Source organism: Lagenorhynchus albirostris, chromosome 4 (assembly GCF_949774975.1).
Source record: "Lagenorhynchus albirostris chromosome 4, mLagAlb1.1, whole genome shotgun sequence".
NCBI classification, from domain to species: Eukaryota; Metazoa; Chordata; class Mammalia; order Artiodactyla; family Delphinidae; genus Lagenorhynchus; species Lagenorhynchus albirostris.
Window position 1 is genome coordinate 120,699,005 of NC_083098.1, and position 13,935 is coordinate 120,712,939.

General features: G+C 37.2%; 1 protein-coding gene across 1 annotated transcript in view; it reads right to left on the reverse strand.

Moving 5' to 3' along the window:
* Positions 1-683: 683 nt before the first annotated feature.
* The window catches only part of ZGRF1 (zinc finger GRF-type containing 1), a 70,407-nt gene continuing 57,155 nt past the window's right edge, over positions 684-13,935 (reverse strand). The window contains exons 20-28 of the mRNA XM_060147408.1: positions 12,392-12,551; positions 9,047-9,124; positions 8,695-8,842; positions 6,947-7,074; positions 4,938-5,061; positions 2,342-2,518; positions 2,069-2,203; positions 1,093-1,354; positions 684-917 (exon numbers count right to left, since the gene is read on the reverse strand). Coding sequence (XP_060003391.1) covers positions 760-917; positions 1,093-1,354; positions 2,069-2,203; positions 2,342-2,518; positions 4,938-5,061; positions 6,947-7,074; positions 8,695-8,842; positions 9,047-9,124; positions 12,392-12,551 — 1,370 coding nt within the window. The 3' untranslated portion in view covers positions 684-759. The remainder of the gene's footprint in view (positions 918-1,092; positions 1,355-2,068; positions 2,204-2,341; positions 2,519-4,937; positions 5,062-6,946; positions 7,075-8,694; positions 8,843-9,046; positions 9,125-12,391; positions 12,552-13,935) is intronic.

Sequence of the window (13,935 nt, forward strand, 5' to 3'; positions counted from 1 at the left end):
TTTATTTTCTATTGTATACTCTTCTGTATTTTGCAGATTTTCTATAAGGGGAATGCATTCTTTTTATAATATTTTAAAATCCATTATATACTATATATACCAATAACTACTATGCAAGTAAATGCACAGGAAAAAGACTATAGAATGAAATGAGCCAAAGGGAGTCTTTCATCCATCCATTCATTCATTCATCCCACAGATACTTATTGAGCACCTACTATACCAGGGTCATGGCCAGTTTTGAGCACTGCTGTCTTCAGGAATGAACTTTTAGTTCATTTCTCTTCTTTCTTTTGTACTGCTTGAAAGTTTTATTGTGAATATGTTTTTACTTATAAAATGACAGGGCATTATAATTATTTTTAAAAGATTCAGCTAGAGCTGTAGCTCAGAAAGGAGTGTGTTGGTATAACTGTGTAGACATGTTTTAACAGATGAGCTTTTGAGATATTCACTTATTTTTGAAGTAACATTGGTATTCCCCATAAAGGCTTTTTCCTGCTCCTTGTAAAATTCATTTCTTTAGCAAACAGAAGCCATAATTTTTAGAAAAAAATTATTTTTATTAGTGAGATTATATATTACTTTCAACATCTGCCTATCTTAATATAAGTAACTATACTTTTTCTGAAGAGCAAAATTTTACATATGTTTATTTACTTTTGTTTAAATATCTTTTTTATTTCAATAATGGGTTTGGGGTAATAAAAATATACAAATGTATAGTGTAAAATGAATTTGAAATTATATAAATACAAACTATATCATGTCTTTCTGCAAATAAGATTTATCTTTAGATTTATCTTTTTCTCTCTTTTTCTTTTGTTTTTCTTCTGCTTGTTTTTCAAAATAATCTTTAAGGAGATGGTTCAGCTGTGGTTCATACTGGCTTGCGTGTTGCAATCCATCTTCCCTCCCTTAGAAAGATACAAAACATGAGACAACTATACTTTACAGTAGTTTCCATATTACCATTTCACTCATCTCCCATAGTGGCAAATTCAGAGCTGTTCCTACCTGAACCACCCCAAGCACTAACCCAAAAGTCAGTTTTAATTCAAAATGCTTGAATTAAATACATTTTTATTTTACCTTCACAGTGTTGGATCACACGTCCCCATAGTCGATTTTTCCTCAGACAGGCTAAATTTCCTACAATCAACAAATGCCTCCTTCCTCTGGTCAATGCAACATTCATTCTTTTTTCTAAATCAATAAATCCTACTTGTCTGGTCCTTACGCAGGACAGAATAATGATCTCCTTTTCAGCTCCCTGAAAAGCATCTACTGTGGACACCTGCACAGCTTTCATATCAGGATGGTCGAAGTCCACAGCACTGAGTAAATGACAGAGCTGTGGAGGAAAGAAGACAAGGCTCATGTGGTGCAGACGTCATGAAGAACCTACGCCTCTCAACCTACCCACAGCAGCTGTCATCATTTAATAGTGGGTAATTTTCATTTTCTTTTTTATTACTCACAGAGATTTGGCTGATTTCTGAAATGATAAATAACTAATGATAATGTAAGTTATGAAACAAAATCAAAGTGATGATTTGTCTTTTGCTAGGAAACTTATTTAGATATGCTAATTTAGAGCTGATAAACTAAATAAAACAGATGAAAAATACTAAAAATAAATAAATATAAATGAAAACTAGTTAGAAGTAACTGGCTTGTGTGTAGATTAATATCCGGTATCTATCTCTGATTTACTGATAAAATGTAATAATAATGAAAGAACATTTTGGAAAACAGATTCAATCCCATCTGTCCCAAAACACAAAGCATATACCATATTTCCTTCCCTCTAATTTGTTTATTTGCATTTTTGCCCCAACAGCTGTAAACTGAATTTAATTAAACCTTGTTAGGTTTACATTTAATTATACAGAAAAAAAGCCAGACTAGACAGAAGTCTGAATGCTGTTTTAATATAGTAACTACAGTCCCCAAAGTTTTTCTAGCACCAAACCAACACAAACCAAACTACTACAAATGTAATATAAAATATTATAATATGAAATTATATTTAATAATGATAAATATCATAATAGGTAATACAAACCTTGTACATCTGGGATTTGTATAATGTTATCACCCCAATCATAGAGCCCACTATTCCACTTGCAATCAGTGATTGGATCAGCTTGAGCGTGAAAGCAGCTTCTGCCACATTATGAAAGCTGTTATTTCTTTCAGTCTGGAATAAGAAACAGAACCTAAATGACATTTCCCAGAAACACTACAGAAAGACCATGAAAAGCATGCAAACAACAACAATAAAATTAAAACAGGAAACTAAACTGTGTTGACTCTTATCAACACTAATGTCATTTACCTGTTCCAGTCCTTTAACATTATAGAAACACAGGGTTGGGAGCCATTCCAGTAAAGGGCTCCTCTCTGTTTCTGAAACACCATTCATGAGGTTTCCTTCATAAAACAGATCATTAGCAATAGCACTGATTGTAGGGTGACAACGGTACTGGGTTCTCAATAGAACTGGTTTGTGACCCTAAGAAATTTAAGTGCAGAAAAATAAAGAATTAAAACAGCATTTTTTTTCTTAGTGGAAAAAAAATCCACAATAATATTTTAAAGTTTAAAAATACTGCCATATTGTGATCTTAGTAAATTACAACCATGATAAAATGAATAAAAAGAATTTTTTTGAATTTATTAAAAATATTTTTATAGTAAACTTTTTATACCAGAAAATTATAAAATATAAACAAATCTTAGACTATCTAAAAAGTATGGTACCTAACATCATGCTTTCATAATCTATATGGAATTGGCCTAACACTAAATTGAAAATAAATCTTAAAAAAAATTAGAAACTGTTGTTGATAACTCATTAACTATCCTTAGGTACAAGGCATTTTTCATTCTGAATCTTCAAAGAAGTTTCCGATTTTCTTAATACATCATAAACCAACTCCCATCTACTTCAGGGCTTTCCTTGAGTATGTTCTTTATTTGCAAAATGTTCTGTAATATTGTTTGAACATTTTGAATAGTTACAAGGCACTCTAATAATACGTAATAAAATGCAGGATTAATGATCACATGGACAAAGGATCTTCTATGGGGGAGAAATATGTGAGGAAAAAAATCAATCCCCAATACTCTTTTAGGGCATAAATATGTGAAAAGACAACCCACCAAATGGAAGAAAATATTTGCAAATCATATATCTGCTAAGGGATTAATATCCAAAGTATATAAAGAACTCCTACAACTCAACAACACAACAACCCAATTCAAAAATAGGCAAAGGGCTTGAATAGGCATTTTTCCAAAGATAAGTGCATGAAAAGATGCTCAACATGATTAGACATTAGGGAAACCACAATGAGATACCATTTTATACCCATTAAGATAGCTGTTATTTTAAAAAATGAAAAATAACAAGTGTTGGTGAAGATGTGGAGAAATTAGAACCCTTGTACATTGCTGTTGGGAATGTAAAATGGAGCAGCAGCGATGGAAAAGAGTTTGGCAGTTTCTCAAAAGTTAAATATAGAATTACCATCAGATCCAGCAGTTGCACTTCTGGGTGTATACTCAAAAGAACTGAAAGCAGAGACTTGAACAGATAATTGATACCAATTTTCCTAACAGCATTATTCACGATAGCTGAAGGGCGGAAACAACCCCAATGTCCATCAACAGACGAGTGGATAAATAAAGTGTGGTGTACACATAAAACGATGGACTATTATTTAGCCTTAACAAGGAATAAAATTCTGACGTATACTAAAACATGGACAAACTGTGAAAACATTATGCTCAGTAAATAAAGCCAGACACAAAAGGGAAAATATTGTATGATTCTACTTACATGAAGCAAATATAGAGACCAAAAGTAGAATAGCGGTCACCAGGGGCTCAGGGGAGAGGGGAATGAGGAATTATTGTTTAATAGGTACAAAGTTTCTGTTGGGTTGATGAAACAGTTCTGGAAAAGGATGGGGTAATGGTTGCACTACATTGTAAATGTACTTAAAAAAAAAAAAAGTAAAAGTACTGTTACATGCCGCCAGTGTGGATAAACCTCAAAAATGTCGTGCTAAGTGAAAGAAGCCAGACACAAAAGGTCACATATTGTATGATTTCAAGCTGTATGATACGAAAATTGTAAGACCGTATGATATGAAATACAGAAAAGATAAATCCATACAGACTGAAAGCAGACTGGTGCTTGCCAGGGGCTGGAGGGAGGGAATAGAGAGTAACTGCTAAATGGGTACAGTTTTATTTTGAGGGGATGAAAGTGTTTTGGAACTAGACAGAGGTAGTGGTTGCACAGCACTGTGGATGTACTAAAATGCCACTGAATTATTCATTTAAAATGGTTAATTTTTTGGGGGGGATGATTTGTAAAATTTATTGTTATGATTGCTTTCCACATTTAAATATATATTCACTTTTGAATTTTAATTTTTGCATCATTGAAAGTGAACTTCCAAAATGTATAAACCCAGGCCCCCCAAATCTGCATCCATCCCAGTAAAAAAAATGGAAGAATGAGCCTCCAAATGACAGCAATTATAAAATGGTTAATTTCACGTACGTGAATGTCACCTCAACTTAAGACTATATTAATAATTTTTAAATTAAAAAAAATGTGAAGTAGAGCTCTAGAACAGCTCTACAGTAGGGGACATGGATAACACAGACATATAGATTTTTTTTTATTTTACAGCAAAATCAATATACTTACTACCCACTATGAAAGTACACAGGGAAAAGATTCATTTCATTCTTAAATTATTAGGGTTCAACTTATCTTTAAGATGAGTACTTTCTAAACAATTCCAATTAAAATAATTTTAGGGCAAGGACTTGTTCTTCTAATATTTTCACTTTCTATCAACCTACACAGTGTATAATCAATAAATGATAGTTCTGTATGAATTTAGCAGTAGTACCATTAAGCAAAGTCGATCAAAAAGCGTTTGTTCCAATCCATTTTCATGAGCTGCATCAGAACCCTGAATAGTAGGAGGGAGCTGTTTGGGATCTCCAACAAGAATCAGCTTTTCACACTCAAACCTAAAAACAGAATTCTAAAAATTAATCTAAGCAATGAGAGAAACATGCATTAACATCATTTACTGCACTATTTTCTAAAATGTATTTCAAAGAATTTGAATACCATGACATGTTCTCAGAACTAACAAGGCTTAACAGTGATAATAAGTGTATTAAAAGGCTTTAAAAAGTTGTACAGTAAAGAATCCTTGGGCTTCCCTGGTGGCGCAGTGCTTGAGAGTCCGCCTGCCGATGCAGGGGACACGGGTTCGTGCCCCGGTCCGGGAGGATCCCACATGCCGCGGAGCGGCTGGGCCCGTGAGCCATGGCCCCTGAGCCTGCGCATCCGGAGCCTGTGCTCCACAGCGGGGGAGGCCACAGCGGTGAGAGGCCCGCGTACCGCAAAAAAAAAAAAAAAAAGAATCCTTTACATAACTTTACTTTTTTCCACATAAAACCTAGTAAGTGTCCCCTGCCTCAGCAAGGACTTAGTATTTCACAGAACACACTTTGAGAAACAATGATTTTTAGACCCTATAAACTTAGAAACATTCTTAGAAGTCATCTGCCTTGAACTCTTGTTTTAGAGATGAAGCAAATTAGGCTCTCAGGGGTAAAACGTCTTTCTAAATAGGAATAGAATATAGTGGGAAAAAGTCCAAGTTTTGAAGAAAAACCTATATCCAAATTTTAGCTCTGTTATATTGTGTGGACACAGCAAGTTATTTAATCTCTACAGCTTCACTATTCTTATCAGTAATCTTGATATAATAATACCATGCATGGCCGTTGTAAGGACTTAATAAAGTATGTAATGTGTTTAGTAGACAGTAGGTGCTCCACAGTATTAACCCTCCACCCTCTCATGCAGGGCCTTACTTTCTCCATCCCTGGCTCCTGAGTAGGGTGACCAACTCATTCTGGTTTGCCCAGGACTGTCCCAGTTTAAACACTGAAGACCCCATGATGCCGGAACCTCCCAAGTCCCGGGCAGATCGTGACAGTTGATGCCCTACTCCCTCATCCTTACACCTGGGAAAAAAGAACTGTAAATTCACCAAAATAACTGTGTGCTTTATTTTACAGTGGTTGTTAATGTTACATCCCCATTTTTTAAGGGGAAGAAAACATACTTTTGGTTATGACGTGTGGAGATTTATTGCCATATATATTGAATCAAAATATATTAACATAAAAGTACTTGTGAAGTAAAATCTTTCTTGTGCGTTTTCAACACTTACAAACTGGAAATCAGAAGATTAAATATTTACTATAAAAAAGGAAGAAAACGAAACAACAAGGGGGACAGAACAAGGCCTAGGACTGAAGCCTACTGAGTCTGGTCTAGTACTCCTTCCACTACCTTTAGGATTCCTCAATAAGAGATGCTTTGAAAGCACAGTGTTTCAGTTGGCTGAGACAGCTTAGAAGATTTCATAGTTTCCTAAATTTTAGTAGACAAATTTTCATTTTCAGCTTATTTTTCTTTATCTACTTTCATAATCTAAAAAATATTTTCGTAACCTAAACACTGGAATTATATCAAGGTAAGGAACTAAAGAACATTCTTCAGTAGAGTTAGGTTCTTAAACTATGACTAAAGAGGCACCTTTAGTCTGGTTGAGAAGCCTGCAACGTTCTAGTAGAATCCTAGCACTTGAACTTTCAAGGCTTTAAGAATGTCTAAACTGTGATCCAAGTAGTGATCCAACTGCCTCAACGGTGATCTAACAAAATTTTGATACATTAACCCCCCCTTAAATTTCCCTCTGGATTCTTTCAAAAAATCAGTTTAGTACTTGCGTTGCTAGGAATTTTCACAGAAGTCTGGGAAGAGTTTGAACCGAGGAAATGTTTGAAATAATTGTAACATCTGAGCATCTTTGGAAAAGAACTTTTAGGTTACCTTGCAATGGGAAGGAGGGAAGCCGGTTCTGTGATTTGACTACACTCATCCAGGACAGCCACAGGAAATTTAAGATCATTCATGCATGGGAATGGGCAGGCTGCACAGGTAACTCCAACTACTCGGACCTTTATTACAGTAAGAATGTTATTCATTAACAACTATTAAACAAATTAAGAGAATATATTTACCAAAGAACTTACAGGCTAAAATCAGAAATGAGCAGGTCCTAATTTAATCACTGGCAATCAGAAATCATAGGCCACTTTACATTTTCATTATTCCCACGTAAGAAACGGAAATTCCTCTAAGAGTTTTATTTATGAACAGGTGATACCAATGAGCAATAGTTTATAGTAAACCAGGCTTTCACTTAGAAAGGTATCAAAGAAACCATTAATAATTATTCTTACATATCAATGTGCTGGATAAGGATGTAAAATGGTAAGTAGTTTACATAAATGACTAATTTGCATTAATTGAATGTAGTCAAACTAAGCCCCTCTGGATTTGGTTGGGGAGAAGGGAAGAAAGGTAAGTCTATAACTCAGATAATAAAAGGCTGGTCTGAAGGCTTCCGAGGACTTCTAGAACCCAAACTTGTTGTAGATTGATTATTATTTACAATTCCCTCCTTCCCCGTGACAGTATTACTCATCCACACCCTTTGCTGCGTGCCTCTGCAGTGTCTCCCACCAGAGAAGTAGGTGGAGTATACTTCCCTGCCCCCTGATGTCGGGCTTGGCCATATGACCTTTTATAGCAATGGAATGTTAGCTGACGTGCTGGGAACAGAAGATTACACGTATTTGTATGATCTTGCCTGCCCTCTTGCACTTCTGCTGTCTGTCAGGAGAGGGGCATCATGCCACAGACAACTGTTCTCAGAACGAGAGGCTTGACCCACACCAAATGACCTGTAGAGTTGTTAAGTTTGTTGTCTTAAATTATTGAGATTTTGTTTGTTAAGCAACATGATTTCAGCAATAGCTGACCAAAACAGGGTCCCAAACAGGTTGACTGTCCCAAATCTCTCGCAGAAAAAGTGGACCCATGTCCACATTGTCCAACAAGCCAACAACCCTCTTTTCCTCCACTCCCTTTTCTTCCCCCCAGGCTCTCCTTTCACAGGAGAAAGCTACTAAATGACTTCTTACTCTCCTCCCAGCTGACACCCAGACTGGCCTGGATCAGAACTTGATGAAGGAGATGATGCTACTTGTTGCAGCCGGAGACCCTATGTGTCCAGTGTTGGTTCCCAACACCTGGGATTAAGTGTCTGATCCTCCTAGATTCTTAGGATAGATTTCAGACAGACCCTGAAAGGATTGGTTTGGTTTCTAGGAAAGCACCAAAGATAAAAATGAACTTGGATGTTTTGCCGAGTGTCAGACTTTCTCTTCCTCTGTTTCTCCTAGAAAAAAGCCAAGTTTCGTTTAACTTCCCAGGAATCTATTCCCACCTCTTCACTTTCCCCTTAAGCCTATAAAAAGATATGCACATAGGGAGAAAGAGAAAAGATGACTCTGTCACGGAGAGTTGGATGTGTTCACAAATTTGAAGAACGCTTTGCAATAAAACGTGCACTGGATAGACAGGCACACTTCAGTTGAATCTGAGCTATCACAGTCATTTGTTTTATTTAAGGGAAATAAATAGAAATAATACTCCTATCAACAGGAATAAAAGGGATCTGAATCGTATATATAAATTAAATAAATAAACAAACTGAAGCTGTTTCCCCTCACCTGCTTCAGCAAGGTTTTATTGGTCCCCAGTTTATGCTGCTCAATACTTTTCCTCACATAGACTCTTTCCACAGGAGTCAGGTCTTCCTTCATGAGTGCATGTAGTTCTTTTAATTGTTCATTTTCATTTTCTGAGCCAGCATGCAAACTTAAAAAGGAATTACATAAAAGAATACCCTTTGATTCCATTTTCACAGCATCACAAAAAAGTAAAATACAGATTTCCTAAATTAACACCAAGAAAAAGATACAGCTTTCTCTAGTCTTCTTCAGAAACCAGATTTAAGGTAAGACTTATATAAAATTATACTTCTGTGAACATTCTGTGACTTTTGGAATTTAGCGTTCTTACCTGTAAGGTAAAACTGGCTTGGCAATCTTCCTGACACTCCCAACCCTGACAAACTTTTCAAATCCAAGACTAAGAAGCCTTTAAAGAAAACAGGGTAAAATAGATTCTGATTATTTAGAAAATGGAATCTAAAAGTTTCACATAATATTTACATTATTAAAATTAACTTTGCATAACAGTATATTTTATATTATGTAGTTCAATATGAAATGGCTAACCTCAAAGTAAATATAATGTAGTTGAAAGACTTTTTTATAAAATGTGTTTCAGAGAATTTTAAAAAATGTATTATCTTTTTTTTTAAAGCATGCCTTTATTTTCTTTTATTTTAACTTTATTTATTTATTTTTGGCTGCATTGGGTCTTCATTGCTGTGCACGGGCCCTCCTCAGCTGCGGCGAGCAGGGGCCACTCCTTGCCGCAGTGCGTGGGCCTCTCACTGTGGTGGCCTCGCCCATAGCGGAGCACGGGCTTTAGGCGTGCGGGCTTCAGCAGTTGTGGCACATGGGCTCAGTAGTTATGGCTCGTGGGATCCAGAGCACCAGCTCAGTAGTTGTGGCCCACGGGCCCATTTGCTCCACAGCATGTGGAATCTTCCCGGACCAGGGCTCGAACCTGTATCCCTTGTATTGGTAGGCGGATTCCTAACCACTGCACCACCAGGGAAGCCCAAAAATATGTATCATCTTATGTTGAGGGCTCATGAAACGTTCATAAAATATTTATGTTAGAATTTATCACAAGTAACATTGCCCTGGGAATTCCCTGGTGGTCCTGTGATTAGGATTTGGCTCACTGCTGTGGCCCAGGTTCAATCCCTGGTCAGGGAACTAAGATCCCAAAAGCCGCGTGGCCAAAAAGAAAAACAAAAACTACAAAAAAACAGGGCTTCCCTGGTGGCGCAGTGGTTGGGAGTCTACTTCTTAGCTATGTGGCCTCAGCAAAATACCTGACTTGAGTTTCAGTTCCTCATCTCTAACATAAGATATTGTGCAGAGCTGTAATGAGTATTAAATAAGATAAGGTATGTTAAGAAGCTAACACTCTTTCTACTAAATCTCGATGCTAAATATATGGTAGCTATTGCTTTCCATATTATTATGTCTTTAGGAGCAACTTTGTTTTTTTGTAGTTTTTTTTTTTTTTTTTTTTGCGGTACTCAGGCCTCTCACTGTTGTGGCCTCTCCCATTGCGGAGCACAGGCTCCGGACGCACAGGCTCAGTGGCCATGGCTCACGGGCCTAGCCGCTCCGCGGCATGTGGGATCCTCCCGGACCGGGGCACGAACCCGTGTCCCCTGCATCGGCAGGCGGACTCTCAACCACTGCGTCACCAAGGAAGCCCTAAAGAATCTCTTCTATGTGTTTTCTGTTACTTTTCAGTAGTTAGTACTTACTCTTCTAGCTTCTTGATTTTTCTTTTCTAACAGTTTACAGTTAAATTTTAATCTTAGGCTAAGCAATCTGAAGTTCTTTGCTGTTTAGTCTCCAGGTAACTTGTCATTATCTTGAATCAGAAAATGTCCTCAGCCACTGTTTTCGATTACTCAGAAGAAAGAGTACACACAGGTAGAACCTTCCTGGAGGGCAATCTTGCAAAGTATATTAAGAAGCTTAAAAATGTTCATATCTTTTATTCTAGGCCTAGGACGTTTTCTTCAGGAAAGAATAAGAAATGGATACCAAGATTTATGTTTAAGGAACTTGGTTGCAATATTATTTATAATGGCAAAAATCTGGTAAGAACTTACTGATCAAAAATTGCTTATCGTATAAGAAAATCATTGCATTTAATAGAGCTATGAAAAATTTTGGTTTCTAAGCTTTAATACCATAGAGAAATAATCACTGAGTAAAAAAAAGCAGGACAGGGCTTCCCTGGTGGTGCAGTGGTTGAGAGTCCGCCTGCCGATGCAGGGGACACAGGTTCGTGCCCCGGTCCGGGAAGATCCCACATGCCGCAGAGCATCTGGGCCCGTGAGCTATAACCACTGAGCCTGCGTGTCCGGAGCCTGTGCTCCGCAACAGGAGAGGCCACAACAGTGAGAGGCCCGCGTACCGCAAAAAAAAAAAAAAAAAAAAAGCAGGACCCAAAACAATATATACTGTTGAATCCTAAGTTTGGAAAACAAAATGAGTGTGTGTATATGTATTAAAAGTCTGTAAAGAAATATAATAAAATATTCTCTGTACTGTCTTGCATATTTTCTGCCATAAGCATTAACTTATATAATTATAAAAGTTAATTTTTAAAAAGTCTACACTTACAAATAACGGATTATTTCTCCTAATCAAACTTTATCATTTGTGTGAAATTCAGATCATTAAACATTGGAATATTGGTAAAACATTACGTAATACTTTCTTTGCTTTTTTTTTTGGCCACACTGCGGCATGAAGAATCTTAGTTCCCCAACCAGGGATCAAACCCGCCCCATGCAGTGGAAGCGCCAAGTCTTAACCACTGGACCACCAAGGAAGTCCCAATTTTTAATAAAATTTACACAAAAATTTTACACCTGTAAAACAGATTGTGCTATTGCCTTCCATGAAACAGCAACAGGCTAACTTATTAGTCTGTAAGTAGGATAAAATCAAATACAAAACCTGACAATTTTGGTACAGGGATGGGATAAAGGTAAAACTAAAGGTAGATCCCTCTTATTGAAACCAAAAACATAATTTAATCAAACTGTTCAGCTATTTTACCATTATTTGTTCATATAGGCAGGTGGATAAGAGAATGACCCATGACTTGGTTTTGCAATTTTAGCCTACTTCCAAGGTAACAACCCAAAGCTCCTGGGTCAGAGACAAAGGACTTTTACTTATGGCACAGGAAGCAGCATAAGCACCAACATATCTACTGTGGTTTCCCTTGGTCCCCTTGTCCTATGAGGAGACACAGAGAATCCAAATGGACGCCTGCACTGCAGTGGATTGAGTTGTAGGAAAGGAACACTGAGCTTGGGAATCCACTATTTTTATAACAAGCAGTAAGTAACCCTGCTCTTTGTCGGGGAGGGAGATACTACCTCATCAGTCAAGGTTGCTCACTGCAGACACAACCCTACGAAATGTGCTGAGTAAGAGTGGTCAGGGCCTTGCACGGTAGTTTCCTCCCCCAACAATACACATTCTGGGCTGGACTCAAATTTTTACACGAGCAACTAATAAGTTAGCCTGTTACTGCTTCATGGATGCTGGTTCTTGAGTCAGAGATAAAGGCCTTGCATGTCTGGCATACCCAGGAAAAATGTGCATGGACACTCAGGGCCTATGGTGATCTACCTCTCTCAACAATAACCTAAAACATTAGGTACTGAAATATACCTGTGATACCTACCCAATTAGTACTCTGTCAACAGCTACATTAGTAGAAGAAGAAATCAAAACTTTCCATGGTCTTGCATTTCCAACGGTAAGAGCTTCACTCTTTTCAAATAGCTGCACAAAAAACAAAATCACCACCGCCAGCAAATAACTCTTTCCTGCTCCAAAAACACCTAATTATTTTGAAAGGGAAAAAAATAAAGGCAATATCATAAATAAATTTCTGAAAAGCACAAGAAATATTTCATCCATCTCCCTCTCTCCTTCATTTAAGTAATTTATTAAAAAATATTAACTGAGTGCTAACTATGTGCTTAATTAGGACAAGGGATAAATACATAGATAATTATTCAAAAGACCTCCATATTTAATGAGACCATCATCTACTTAGGAAGATAGACAAGCAAAGAACAATGATAAAACAATATGGTAAGTAACACTGTTGGTATCAGAGAAAGAACATCTCTCTTTGCTTTGGTGGAGTTGGGAATGCTTCCTAAAAATAAAAAGAGTAACAGAACTAAATCTTCCAGGATAAGATATCCTGTTAAAGAGAGGGTCATTCTAGGCAGAGGCATGACAAAGCACACAGCTGACAAGTATTTCCATACAGCCTATAGCAAATAGGCAAGAGATGAGGCTGTCTGACAAGGTAGGCAAGGGGATAAATCACAAGAGTTCTGCTTGCTATGGCTAAAAGTTTGAATTTTATCTTAAAGACCAGGGGAAATCAACGAAGGATTTTAAGCAATGGAACTAAATCAGATTTTTTTTTTAGAAAAACTACTTGAGGGAAAATATGAAGAAGGGTAAAACTAAAGGTAGGTCAATTAGAAAGCAGTGTGAGGTGATCATAACAATAATACATGCCAACTTTACTAAGTGCCTCCCATGAGCCAGACACCACCACCTTAAGCCCTTTATTTATGTTAACTCATTTAATCCTCCAAACCTATGAGACAGATGCTATTATCAAACCCCATTTTACAGGGTAGTCTCACCAACTAAGCTATACGGAGGCATGATGAAGGCTTGGATTGAGGAGGTGCAAATGAGCTGGCGAGGAGAGAATCTATGAAAAGTGGGTACAAACAAGAAGGGACATCTCAGTGACTGATCTGATGAGGGGACAGAAACAGAGAGATGGAGGAGTGTTAAGAGAAAGTCACTTAATCTAGGGAGAAAAATAATCTAGGATGACTCCCAAGTGTCTAGCTTGGTCAACAGAGTGGATGTGAAGCAAATCCTCAAAATAGGACGAAAAGTAGGATCAGCTTCAGGGAAAAGGTCTGTGAGAGGAAATGAGTTAAAGAGGGAACAGATTCCAGATAAAAGTAGTAGCTCTGAAGAGGAGAAAGTAAAGCTCCTTCACTGAGACAGAACCAGAAGAGTAAGAATAGGTCCATACTTAGGTAAGTTGGAAAAGGAAGGCAGGACATTGAAACGAGTTTCTGTTATGACCTCCATTTCCTATTTTAGAAGCAAAATCAATTTCAGAGAGAGAGAGTGGGGCAGGGGCAAGGATGGTATTATGGGAAGGATGAAGGTTTGGAATAG